The 13326-nt window shown below is 42.0% G+C and overlaps 1 protein-coding gene across 8 annotated transcripts in view; it reads right to left on the bottom strand.

The window, feature by feature from the left end:
- MEIS2 (Meis homeobox 2) overlaps nucleotides 1-12262 on the bottom strand; it is a 223599-nt gene extending 211337 nt beyond the window's left edge. For 2 of the 8 annotated variants that reach the window (XM_072624918.1, XM_072624921.1), the window contains exons 1-6: nucleotides 11261-11630; nucleotides 9939-10171; nucleotides 8254-8395; nucleotides 7485-7535; nucleotides 6414-6464; nucleotides 5342-5491 (exon numbers count right to left, since the gene is read on the bottom strand). In XM_072624918.1, coding sequence (XP_072481019.1) covers nucleotides 5342-5491; nucleotides 6414-6464; nucleotides 7485-7535; nucleotides 8254-8395; nucleotides 9939-10171; nucleotides 11261-11272 — 639 coding nt within the window. In that variant the 5' untranslated portion in view covers nucleotides 11273-11630. Of the gene's footprint in view, nucleotides 1-5341; nucleotides 5492-6413; nucleotides 6465-7484; nucleotides 7536-8253; nucleotides 8396-9938; nucleotides 10172-10779; nucleotides 11096-11260 lie in introns of those variants that run through there. The other 6 variants (XM_072624920.1, XM_072624922.1, XM_072624919.1 and 3 more) reach the window with 5 other exon arrangements.
- Nucleotides 12263-13326: the final 1064 nt, after the last annotated feature.

Raw genomic sequence — 13326 nt, forward strand, 5'->3', positions numbered from 1 at the left:
TGGAGCATGGAAAACTCTGATTTAACTTGATATATCTGTTTATAATAAAAGGCAAGGAGGCAGAATAGCAAAACAAAGTTGAACTTCGAACAAATTTTCTGTGAGCTGATGTCTTTTGTTCCTCTTGGCATTACAGAAATATAAGGAGGGAAAAAATAATTAAGATTAACACTGGAGACTTCATATCTTGAAGTGTTTGTTTCCACAAAGTATTGGCAAACATTCTCTGCCAAGTTAAAAAAAAAAAAAAAAAGATTGAAAATTTCCCTCTCTCATAACTCTGAGTTCTAGAAAGAATATTGGAGACTTCCAAAATGTGAAATTTTTCTTAAGACTATAAGTAGTTCTTGGGTCTTCTCTCATTTGTTTATCTCCATTCTAAATCAAACTTTAGAAGAAATAAATGAGGCATTCTCAAAAAGCTCCCAACTAGCACAAAGTCAGGATAATCTGTGAATGACTTCCATTTCAAAGAAATATTCCATCAAGGGATAGAGGACGTGTATTATGCTATGTATTAGATAGTGCTTTCTCTTTTTTTACCTTTCACAGAATAATCAGTTGAATAAAAGGACAAAATGAACTAATAAAAACCAGTATTTAAACAATGTCCAACTAGCTGTTGTCAAGTGAAACTTTGTCTTAGGTCATCTGATCACAATTATATTTTTAAAAAGCCCTCAACCTCATAACCTTTAATGAGTTAAATAGTGTAATTATACTTGACAGGAAATTGACATGAAAGCTATTGACTATCAGATCTTTAAGTGTCCTCCCTCAACTCCCTAAACATAGACTGAGGCATTCCCCCATGTGTTGGCCCATAGGTGGGACACTACTGAAGTTCTCCTAAACTGACTACAATACCTTATCAAATCTAATTTACATTGGAACCTAAGATAATGTTTGGTAAGTGAAAATGTTAGCATCATTTTTCATCTGAACACATATTCATCTTCCCCTTTGATGTTCAACAAAGCAACAGGATGCCTAAATCATTTTATTCGCTACAGAGTTTTTAGCAGAATTTTATCTCAGGGCCCTTGCTTGTATATACCAGTCCAGATAAAGTTTATATGAACTTTCATCTTGAAAAGAGACTGTTCATGTCTAGATTCATAGCAATTTGAAAAACTTCACAGAAATAACTAAAATTTGCCATGTATTCAGAAATATTTATATAAAGACACTAACATACGATCATCTCAAAATATAAATGCTAACATGAATTATGATATTAATATTTAAATAAAATTGGTAATCAATTAAGGCACTTGTGGCTAACTGATTGGATGTATTATCTCTTATGTATCAAAATATAGTGGCTTTTACCTATTAATTTTGAAAAGTATATACAACTACACTAATATCAAACAAGCTCTGAACTTGGCTCAGGGAAGAAATCACTATCTTTCATTTGTCAACAGGGAAAAGCTACGTGCAAAATAAAATGAAAATATCTTCAGGTTTTCTGAAATATTACAGACTGAAAAAAGTCATAGGTATTCAATAGTAAAGAGAGTTTTCAAGTAGGATCTATTTTTTAAAAATTGATTTTTTGACATGTTTATTGTAAATATGATAAATATGAATGAGTGGGAAAATTGACATGAAATGCAGCTGGAGTCCAGTTCTTTTTTTCTTTTTCCTTTATCTTTTCTCCCCTAATGTTCCAGTTTAGCCAGAGTGTGACTATAACTGCCTGTTTCCTACCTGCGGCTAGTACCTTTGAACACTTAAAAAAATAATTACAGTGTTAAAAATGCAAATGATAATTATGTGTTATTATATTTACTAAACATAATGGAGTGATAACCAAAGTTGTGTATTTCCAGTGACGTGAATGGATACTATTTGATTTCCAAATTTCCTTGTCCCTTTATACTTATTATGCTAGTTTTCAATAAGAAAATTCAATATATTCATTACCGCAAGGAAATCTATGAGTGACTGGTTTCAAGGCACCTACATTACTTCTGCAGAGACAAGTTTTTATATAAAATTATGGCAGTCAGGCAGTTTACCATGGTAGCAGCGGACTTCACAAAAGGGCATCCCCAACATCTAAAAACCACTCTTGAAAGTCACCCAGTATCACCGGTTTTTCGTATATTTCTTTCATTTTTTGGATTCATTTCTATTTTAATGCCTGGTAACAGGAATACTTTTGAAAGCAGTATTAGTACCTGATATTCTTCTGCTGCCCCCTCTTCCTACACCTCCCACAACACGCAGACACACACTCATGTACTTCTTCACGCACGTGCTCACGCACACACAAGCACACAGCATAGCTGTATAACACTTGATAAGATAGAGGTGTATGTGTTTTGGGGGTGTCAAACAGCTGTCACAAACTGTCACCTCCACAAGAGAAACCTTGGCACACAACAAATTAAACTACATTTCTTTTTAGCTGTCATTATTCATAGCCAATAAGTCGAAATGCTCTCAGAATTTCATGTGCAAATAAAACCACGAGGAAGCTCAATGGATCAGAACTGTGGACCAACAGATAAAACAGGGAACACAACACGCTGTCTCTGCCCTTCTGAAGTGACTCCTCATCACCCCAGCACCAACTTTCACCAAATAAGATCCAGCCTGGGGCTATGTATTAAATATGTATATCAAAGCAAATGAAAAAAAATAAACCTGGAGGTTTAAATTGGACGTATTTGCATGCTGAATTTTCTGACTGGTGTTACTTTTCAGGTACTATCTCGTGAAGGTGTTTCTTGTGCTGGGGATGGGTGGGGAAAGGAGAAAGGCCTGGAGAAGGAGGGGAAGTCAGAACTGTGAAAGTAAATATTTGCCCCTAGTCAGGGTAGGGGAGAAGGAAAGCCCCAGAAAGTAGTACAATAAATGTACAGGTTGTGTAAAACTACTCTCCAAACAGAGAAAGTGCAGGTTTCAGAGAATCTAGAAATGGTTGCTTACCCCTATCACCCCAAATGCTAAGTCAAGTCAAGGAGCATTGAGCAAAGTATCATGGTGTGATGCATTGTTTCATTCCCATGTGGGATGGGGTGATGGTGGCTCAGATTGTTTCATTTCCAAACAAATAATGAGATGGGGAGCGTAAAGTTATAGTTTACTTCTTAGAGAATGAGGTGACAAATGGTAATGGATTCGAGATAAATCAGTTGTCATGTTTGCTTTCATTTGTGTCTGTTTTTTTTGGGGGGGGGGGGGAGAGTGACAACACCACAGCTAATAAGCAGAATTCTTTTTTTCGCCAAGATGTTTGCTAAATCATTAAAAATAGTAACCTCCAAACTAGTCCCTTCATAGTGGCATATTAATTTAAATATTAAATATTATAATAGAATCTCCAAGAATGACTTAAGTATTTCTCAACAGTTGAAATCCTAAACAGGCTAGTCCATTTAATCTCTTTAATATTAACAAAAGCATGTTCCATTTCTCCATGACCTCTTGAAAAAACTGTTGCCAGAACCTGTACTATAAAGCCAACAAGTTGGGATCCCTTTAAAAGAAGTAAGAAGAGATTCATATAGCACAAGACCAATACCCTTCCCAGTTCTGCAGTGGATGCAAATAAGTCTCCATCTCCATTGCTCTAATAATACACATGCATATGGATTTTGGGTCATGAAACATTAAAAACAAACAAACACATTTTGGAAGCGAGTGTCATGCCTCATAGATTACATCCACAAATCACATAGCAGATCAGCAAATAAATTTTCAGGCACTGTTGTAACCCATTTTATTTCACTTAATATACTCAAAATGCAAAATTGGTCCCTAAGAGCCTCCTTCAACCCCCCCCCCCCCCCCATATCAAAAGAAGAAATAGATCAGGAAGCTTTCCACCCTAGTGCATTTGTCTCAGAATTTATGCATCTCAGCATCTCAGGTAGAGATTTAAAAAAAAATCTCATTTTCATTCTTACCTCCCCTCTAGTATAAAGGTTAGACACTAGATTTCACATAAATGTATGTACACACATATGTAAGTGTGTGATTCATATATATGAATTCATATATATAAAATTCATATTCAATTGAATTTTAAAATTCTTTTTTTTCAAAAAGGGATATTGATGGAAAGGGCAACTGCAGAAGATTCACTCTCCTTGGATTCAAATCTCCTTAATATTAATAATAGGGATGGGAGAGAATGAGGGAAGAGGCAAACTATCTTCCTATTTCAGGGCTTAAGTTCACACTAAGTGTCAAATTAATATTTCAGCCACTAGGTTATTAGACTGTATCATTTAGGTTATGAGTTCAATTGAATCTAATCAGTGTAAACCCCATTTCCCCACCCCCAAGGCTAGGTTCCTATAAATAAACTGTAGCTCACACCCACTCTTTTTTAACCTAGCCACTCTTTCCTTCACTACCAGCTGCAATCACTCTTCTTATTGCTTTTTCAAATTTCCAGTCTCACTACATATGTTTTTTAAAGCATCAGATTCACTAGATCTGTTCCAAAATAGAAGGAAAAAAACCAGAGAATAGAAAGCAACCTCCTTCCCTTGCCTGACAAACACAAGTGCTTCTTTACTATACCCACTCTACTTCTTCACCAACTGTTAAAGTGTTAAAATCAACCACTAACCTATGGTTACCCAATCATAATTCTCTCCAGCTTTCTGTAATACATTGCTAATAATTGGTTCATCAAGGTTACTGTCTTTTATTATGAAGATGCTTCAGGGATTTGGCAATAAGTCCATATTCTGACAATAAGTTGTTTTAGAGCAAAAGCACTGAAAACTCTTTTTCAGGGAGCCCCTCCCTTACCGCCCCCCTCCCAATGTAAAATGCCAATAATTCTCAACTCTGTCATCTGTATGGGAGAAGAAAAAAAATCAGCACTCCCTTTCCTCCTAAAAGAATTCTTTTTGCCCGCCATCCCTTCCCCCCCAATTCTCTTCACATCCTCCCCAGCTTTCTCGCCTCTATTTTCTTCCTCTCCTGCATAGATTATAGGGTTGGTAAGGCAGAAAAGGCACCGGCCACCACATCAAACAAACAATTTGCTAACACTACAAGTCGCCCAGATCCAGGAAACTTGACAAATTATCATCGCAAATCACTCTGCTACCTCTACAAACAGCCTATCTAGGGCAGTGCAGAAAGTAAGGAAGAAGAAAGAGAATCAAGAAAGAAAGAAACAAAAACAAACAAAAACACTTCCAATAAAATCCCAAAGCAGCAAAATCCTTGTGCTTACACAAAAGCATGCTCATTTTCTTTTAAAAAGGTTGGGGGAAAGGGAGATGTGGACTTTACAGCAGGTAATATATACAAGTCACCTACGGGCCTTTTCAAATATCACAGTGTCAAAGAGTTCCACAAGACTTACATGGTCAGCTAGATTTGTGGAAGATCCTGAGAGTTCTTCATGGTCAGATTTGGAGCTGCCGTCCCTCTCATCAATAACTAAGTCAATGGGCATTTTCCCTTTCAAACAGCTAATGTACCGGTGGCAAAAGTTATCGCACAGCTCATGGACCTTGGGGAAAAAAAGGAGGGTCATTATAAGTTGTTTTTTTTTTTTAATGACTGTTGTTGCTTTATTCAGTTGTATATATGTTTTTAAGAAGAAATATATACAAAGTTATGTTTAGAAAGAACAACAATGTGAAGTATCCCAGGAGTAACCGTAATTAAGTGATATAATAGTCAAAGTCGAGGAAACAATAGAGAAATTGTTGCAGCATATATTATTCTCCAGAGACTATCCCAAAACAACAAGTTATCACACAAAAGAAAGAAAAAGAAATAGAAATACTAGGTTCAAACTGGGGTTTTAAAAGAGGTAAATCCCATTAGACAACATCAAAATATTAAAAACACCGGACCTAATTAAAAGATCTCTCTAGAGAATTTTTAACTCAGCAAAGTACTGCTTGTAACTTTCTAGCAGAGTAGTTTGAATTGGGATCAAAATATACAGATTATAAAATACCTATGGATAGGTAATTCTGTACATGAATCTATATGTATTTCCTGGTTAGGAAATGGGCTGGGTTTAATGCAGAAACTGAAAGACTGAGTGTCTGGTTAAACCAATGGTTTACTGCATTTCAAAATAATCTCATGTTTGGGGGGTGGAGTGGGAGGGGAGATGTCTTAGGGAGGAATAATTAAAAATACATTTACAAAATTATGTTTTCCACCTCTCTTATGTTCTAGGCTACCAAATAAAGGAGCTGGCTAAAGGACAGTTTGAAGAAAAGGCCTCGGCAGACTGGCATGGTTTGGGCGCAGTCCCTATTATCTTCTTGCATTGACTACAATATATCAACCCTGAGAGAGATTCCCCTGGGGCCCAATCTCTCTGGCCAATGTCTCTAAAAAATCAAAGCTCAACTACAGGGTGGAATTGGAAATGACAAGGTAGACTGTGATATTTCCACCCTCTTCTTGCTTACCTTTTCTAACTCCAGAAGATGAAACCTTAGTACTTGAATTGCTTGTATCATCTGAAAGAAAGTTTTTAAATTGGAGTCAGGTAGATGACAGTGAATGGGGTGGTGGTGGTTAAGGAAATTGGTTGGACTAGGATGAAGGGATGGTCCCTAAGAGCCTGGAGGAAGTCTGGGCAGAGCCCAAATGGACAAGAAAAATGGTTGGAGAGGACCCCATTGCTATGAATTTTCACTAGCTCACCAGTCAGGCTTCATTCAGCCACGCAGATCAACCTGAACCTAAGCTAGGTACTTAATTTTTTTCTCATATTCATTCTGCTGTCCCTACTGGCAAGCAGGATTTCACTGAGGCCTTCCGGGTGTCAATATCCTTTCCCTTTTTCTGCCCTACACTCTCATCTATCCCCTCACCCTCCCACCCCCAGCACGCACACATACACACAAACAAAACACCCAGCCTAGAGCGGGCTTTTGGGGCTGGAACACTAAAACAATTTCGGCCCCCCAGATAAAGAAGGAAGTGCTCTAGATGAATGGGGAGCTAACATCTTTGAAAGAACATTTCAGTACTTTTAATATTGAAATCGTCCAAATTAGCAAAAGAATTGCAGTGAAAACTGACCAGCGAGGGGCTCCCCCTTCCCCCGCCCCCGGAGCTCCACTCCGCTCTGCAGTTACTTCCTAGGCTTTAGCAGACCGTGGCTCTGCAAGCGGCCTTTGCCATACAAAGGAAGTAGCTCCACTTCTCCCGGGTTCGCTCGGAAAGTGAAGCCAGTTGGATTCCGCTCTTAATCGTCCAGTTTGCTCCCTCTCCCTCCAAACCACCCCTTCCCGGTTTCTGGCTCCTAGCCTTGTTCCCTCTTCCCTCTGGTCCCTTCCCCACGATCTCCAAGGCCGGCATTCTTAACAGGATAACTTTTTTTATTTTCTTTTACATTTTTTAATGACCTCGTGCCCTCCAGTATCCTAAGGGCAGTTTATTGGGAATGTCAGAAGCTACCTAAGGATCTCCGGGCTGGGGAAGTGAAGGAGTTTGCCGTGGGAGACAGGAAAACAGAAAACTGTGAGCCTTACCAAATTGTCCAACTCTGGATTCGAGGAAAAAAGGGGTTTTTCAGCGCGAACCTACAAGAAGCAGGAAAATAAGCATAAATTCCGGCTCCCTTTTATACCATGGTAACCGAATGAATTGGGGGTTTGCTTGTAAGGATGAGTAAAGGTGAATAAGGGTAAGGAACAGAGAAGAGGAAAGGATAGAACATGAGAAACAAACCAGGACATCAAACGAGTAAGGGTAAGATGGGCAAAAATTGTCTGGCCCAGATGCCATTGGAGGGGAGCAGGAACCCCCAGTCTAGAACCTAGGCCTGAGGCCATTTTTTGCTCACTTTCTCTGTCTTTTCATCCCGTTCGGATTTTGTTCTCTCATCCCTCTACCTTTCCTGGATTGTCCTGGGTAGAGGCACTTCCCCTTTCTCAGTCAATGGGCTGCTGACACCCCCTTACCCCAATTCTTGATTAAGTAGCTATTAGTAAGGAAGGGAGCCAGTCGCCAGATGAGAAGTAGGTCAACTTTAATTCAAGGGTCGAGCCCTACTATTCCTCGCTGGGGGGAAAAACAAACACCCACATTTATCTCGAGTTCCAATTTGCCTCCAGGCTCTGGGATGGGGAGGAGGGAGAGGGGAATGGCAAAGAGGAGGGGAGGTAGGGGCCAGATTGAGTTTCTGTCTTTTTCTCCCTTTTTCAGTCCTCCTTAAAAGTAAAGCTCATAGGAAGGGAGGGTGCAAAAGTGTCAGGGCCATAGCGGGAGGGGCAAGGAGTAGGTCAAGATTGTTTAGACCTGTTTGGCGAAGACTGCGATGTCCTCGTTGAAGGAGTCGGAGGAGCAGACGTCTCCGCCGGCCACTCCGGGTTCCCGGGGAGTGCAGGTCGCCAGCTCGCACTTCTCAAAGACCAGAGCTAACAGAGGAAACAACGGGTGCCTAACGGGTAGCACCACACAAAGACACACACACAGAGAGATGGGGGTGCAAGGGGGAAGGAGGAAGAACTGTAATCAACAAGTTTTGAGGGGGTTTCATATACAAACACTCATTGCACTGCACAGCCCTAAAGTGTCGTCAGTGAGCTGGGCCAATGCCGATAGTAGAAAGGGGGTGGGGGGAAAAGCTGAGTCCCTAGCCACTTCCACTGGCTTAAACTCCTACAATCTAGTGTCAGAAAAGTCCTGCGGACACATTGCCCGAAATAAAAATAGCTGCAGCTTGAAAAACCCATCCAACAAGCAGGGACCTCACATTAACAGTGGTGTTGGGCTGATCCAGGTCCATTCGCGTATACCAGAGAAAGCCTAAACTCTTGACCACTGTGATATTGTACCTTAAAAGGGAAAGACTGTCGAACCAGTAACTGTTTAAAGGGCCTGTTTTCATGGGATACCAAAGAAGACACGAAGCTACCCATAGACACACGGACTTCGAGGAAGTATTTTCCCCCAATTGTTTGCTGTTTAGTTAAAATAACGAGACAAGGTAATAATTATATTGGCAAAAAAAAAACAAAACCCACCAAAAACAAACAAACAAAAAAAACACGGAAAGAGCCCCACTCACAGAAATATTTTACCCTGGATTTATAGCAGACAAAAATGGTCTTGTATTAACTTTGCAAGAGGGTATTTGTTCTTTGTGCTTCTTAAAGCCTAACTCCGTTTTCTCACTGGGATGCTGGTCGCCCCTTTCTGTAGGGTAAGTTGGTGTTTACCAACTGCCCCCCTGATTCCTCCCCCATCCCAACTCTTTCCCCTACTTACGTTCAGCCCAAGAGGCAGTGTATAGCTGCTATACTTCAGCTGGAGTGCACCCCACCCCTTCCCCCACATCCCTCTCAAGTCTCAGAAATAGCAATTTAAAGAAATCTCAATACATCTCACAAGAACACCTTTTGGCAAAGCAACACCCCTGGCCCTTTAACTTCATAGTCCGAGTTCAGTAGTGTGACCCTTTTATTTGCAGAGAACTAAGGTAGTGGATCTAGGTTTCCTGGCCAAGTGGAGCTACCCGTCTCCTCGCTCCAGTAGAATTTAGTGACTCCCAGAGCCTCCGTAGGAAACAGGAAAAAAGAAAAAAAAAGTTTTGCCTTATTTGCAGGAAACTTTCCCCTTTTCCTTGGCCCCTCTCTGGTTAGGGTCCATCCAAAAGACCAGAAAGTTAACCTTTCAGCAGGAGAGTTATACATTAAGAGGAGTCTCCCTCAAATTTCTAGAGTTTAAAACACGCAAAAAACCTAGAGATAAAAATCACAAGGGGAGGGAGGGGGGAAGAGTTCTTGGTGACTGGGATTCTGTGTAGGGAGAAAGATAATTGTACCTAATTCACTGAACACGTTCACCTTCTCTTTTCCATTCCATGAGAAAAGGATTACCATCTCTTGCCTTCTCCATTCCTAGCTCAAGTTCCCCACCCAAATACAAACAGCACCCCCCAAAAGCCATTGAGCAAACTTGGCCCAGGAGGTAGGGTTTACCCATAGATTGCGTCCTTGTCCCGCTTCAGGGCGTCATTGACAGCGGATCCCATGCTGGCGGGCATGACATTGGGGTGCGGGGCGTGGGCTCCGTAGTGCTGAGTGGCGTGGAGCGGCGGCCCGTGGTTCAGGTGGTGAACCGGGGGGATCGGCCGTGGAGCGTGAGGGTCTCCGTACATGGAAGCCGGCACCCCTACTCCGTCCATCCCGCCGTAATGGGGAAGCTCATCGTACTGTCAAAACGGGTCAGGAAAGGGGAAGGAAGAAGATTGAGAAGGCAGAGAGAGAGAGGAAAAAGAGAGAGAGGAAGAGAGAGAGAGAGAGAGAGAGAGAGAGAGAGAGAGAGAGAGAGAGAGAGAGAGAGAGAGAGAGAGAGAGAGAGAGATTAAAAAAAAAAAAACAGACCACAAAGTCAGAAGAGAGTGAAGTACCGAAACGAGTTAGCCAGACAGAAACAAAAACAGTCAAAACAAGAGACTTGAAAGTTGTAAATACGTGTATGTATAATATATGTGTGTTCAAAAACTCCAAACCAAGAGAAGAGAAAGGGGGCTAGGAGGTTAAGGTCTGGGGAGCAAGGCGGAGGCTCCTCTTCGGCCAGAGAAAGGAAAAGAGATAAAAAGGAAACAAGGGAAAACTGCAGTTGCTCTGAATAGGGAAGCCCTTAAGCCCACCCCTAACCCCCCTTTCCTTCCATCCAAAGGATTCAATAAATCAAAAGCCGAAATGAAACAAAATAAAGGAAAGAAAACGTTAAGAACAACAACGAGGAAGACCACAACCAGTCCCTCCCCGGGGGCAAGGGCCAAAGAGGGGTTGGAGGGAATAACGTGAAAGTTACCAGAAACATTATATAGCAGCGGATTCCCTGCGTCCTTGTCAAATTCAGAGACAAAACAAGCAGCAAAATATTGTCTAGGCAGCAGCTCCCCTCTGCAGCCCGTGCTACTGAGCAGCGGCGGCGGCTGCGGCGAGCAGCAGCAGCAGGAGAAACAGGGGAATCGCGCTGCTGGGGTACAAGCTGGAGCGAGGAAAAGCATGGAACAATTGCACACACAACACACACGCTCACACTCGCCCTTTCGCCCGCTCACACACCCGCTCTAAACACGCGCGCCCAGACACGCACACACGCGCGCGCACTCACACACAGGCACAAGAGGGAAAAGAAGCCGATTGGAGAATTTTGCTGCTATTTTTTTTTTTTTAAATACTGGCCGCCATCATCAAGCAGCAGCAGCAGCTCTGTAGAGGAGGCATCGGACAGGCCCCCTTTTAGGAGAGGATTTATATCTAGGTAAGTGTTGGAGATTTAAACCTACCCTTTGCGCCATCAGTCTGCGCTCCAATAAACTCCTGGATGTGTCGTATATTTAATATCCCAGTCCGGTTAAGAAAAGTGATTTAGGCTGAAGATTCCTTGGGTTTTCCCCCCAAACCAAGGAGATTTCTCCTGATTCTCCAATAAAAAAAAAAAAAAGCCCAGGCAAAACAACGAAGAGTTTTTTTTTTTCCTGTGATATTTCTTCTTTTTCTTTTTTTCTCGTCTTCTTCCTCCTCTCGTCCACCTCCTCCTCCTCCTCCTCCTCCCCCTCCTCCTCTCTTCTTTTCCCCCTTTTCTCCGCCTCTTCCCTTCTGTTGGCAACAACAACAAAACCAAAAAAAAAAAAAAAAAGAAAAAAAGAAAAGAAAAAAAGAATAAAAAGAAGACGAAAAAAAATTTGTCAAGCCCCCGAACTGAAGGTTACGATCGGCCCGTCAGCAGCCCACATGTAACCAAACTGTCGTGTCTCATGGCTTTTTGCCACTCCAGCTGTCAATCAAAGCCAGGGAATGTCAAGGTAGTGAATGAATGATGGTTGATGATGATGAAGAGGAGAGGAGGAATCTTTTCAGACCCCGTTTTTTTTTCTTCCAGTCAAAACTCCTCGAGGGATTTCTGCTTCTCTTTTATTGGTGGTTTTAAAAAAAAAATTCCCTTTTTCCCCCCCCGAATGCCTATGTTTATGATCCTTTCTCTTTAGAGTACTGTGCAGGGAAGGCAGGGGAAAAAAAGAAAAAGAAGAAAAATGAATAGTTTGCAAAAACTGGACTTCCTCCCCCTCTCTCTTTCCTGGTAGATATTCTCTCTCTCTCTCTCTCTCTCTCTCTACTCTCTCTCTCGTCTCTCTCTCTCTCTCTCTCTCTCTCTCTCTCTCTCTCTCCCTCTCTCTCTCTGTCTCTCTCTCTCTCTCTGTCTCTCTCTCTTTCTCTCGATCGCTCGTTCGCTCGCTCGCGCTCTCTCGCTCTCTTTCTCTCTGTGAGATGAGTGAGTGTCAGTAAGTGTTGGCAGGTTGGCTGCTGCCTGGCTTATAGAAGAGACTCAGTTTTGCAGCGCTGATCGGCGGGAGAATAAAATGACGGAACCCGAAGTCGTGGTGGCCATAGCCAGTCCTACAACAGAGACATACAGGGAGAGGGGAGAGGGAGAGAGGAGAGAGGAGACTAAAGCCTATGATATGCAGAGTATGCAATCAGCACTGCTTCAACTCCACATGGGGAGGAGGAGGAGGGAGGAGGGGAGGTGGGGGTGGGTGGGGTGGGTGGGAGAGCCACACAACAGATCATACCCATAGCAAATCAGCGTTCTTTTTCATACAGGGGGAGAGAGAGGGAGACTGTGCAGGAGAGGGGGAGAGGAAGAGGAGTGTGTATGTATGCATGGGAGAGGAAAACTGCAGAAAGCCAGAAAGTACGGTACAATCTTAGATGTGTTTTGATTTTTAAACTTAATTTTAGCTTAGTTTTTTTTTACCAATCATGAATATCTTCTGCCTGCATTGCTTTAGCGTACGCTTTACGTGGTTTTCCTCTTTTTTTTTAATTTAAATTTCTATTTTTCCCAGCCCTCTGCCTTCAGAAGCATCGAATGTTTTTTTTCGAAAATCCAGGGGGCATCATTTAAAGACAAACCTTGATCGTTTTTAGGAAACGAACTCGATTTTAACCGAGTGCGGCTTTTCTGCCACAATATTATTTTCTACAGAGCTGCTTTTTCCCCCCTTGTGGATTCATTACCTTCTTAAATATTAATTTTCCAGGACAAGAGGACAACATTAAGCTCAAACTGTACTCGCATCGAGCTCCATTAAAGGTGTCGCTGAGGTCCACCACTTTGTGCTGTTTGGTAGCCCGCGGGGGAAGGTGGTAGGAGCGAGAGAAGACCTTTTAGTTTCTGATGTAGAGGTTGCCAGTCTTAAAAAGGATTTGTGAGTGTGTATGCGCGCTCGCGTCCGTGTGTGTGTGTGTGCGCGCGCGCGCGCGCGTGTTACTAACAAAGTCGAGTTCACTTTGAGTAGTAAAAAGCGCCGGTGAGATGCAGATCTGATTTGCATGTGCCCTTTTTTGA

Source organism: Notamacropus eugenii, chromosome 7 (assembly GCF_028372415.1).
Source record: "Notamacropus eugenii isolate mMacEug1 chromosome 7, mMacEug1.pri_v2, whole genome shotgun sequence".
Taxonomy (NCBI): domain Eukaryota; kingdom Metazoa; phylum Chordata; class Mammalia; order Diprotodontia; family Macropodidae; genus Notamacropus; species Notamacropus eugenii.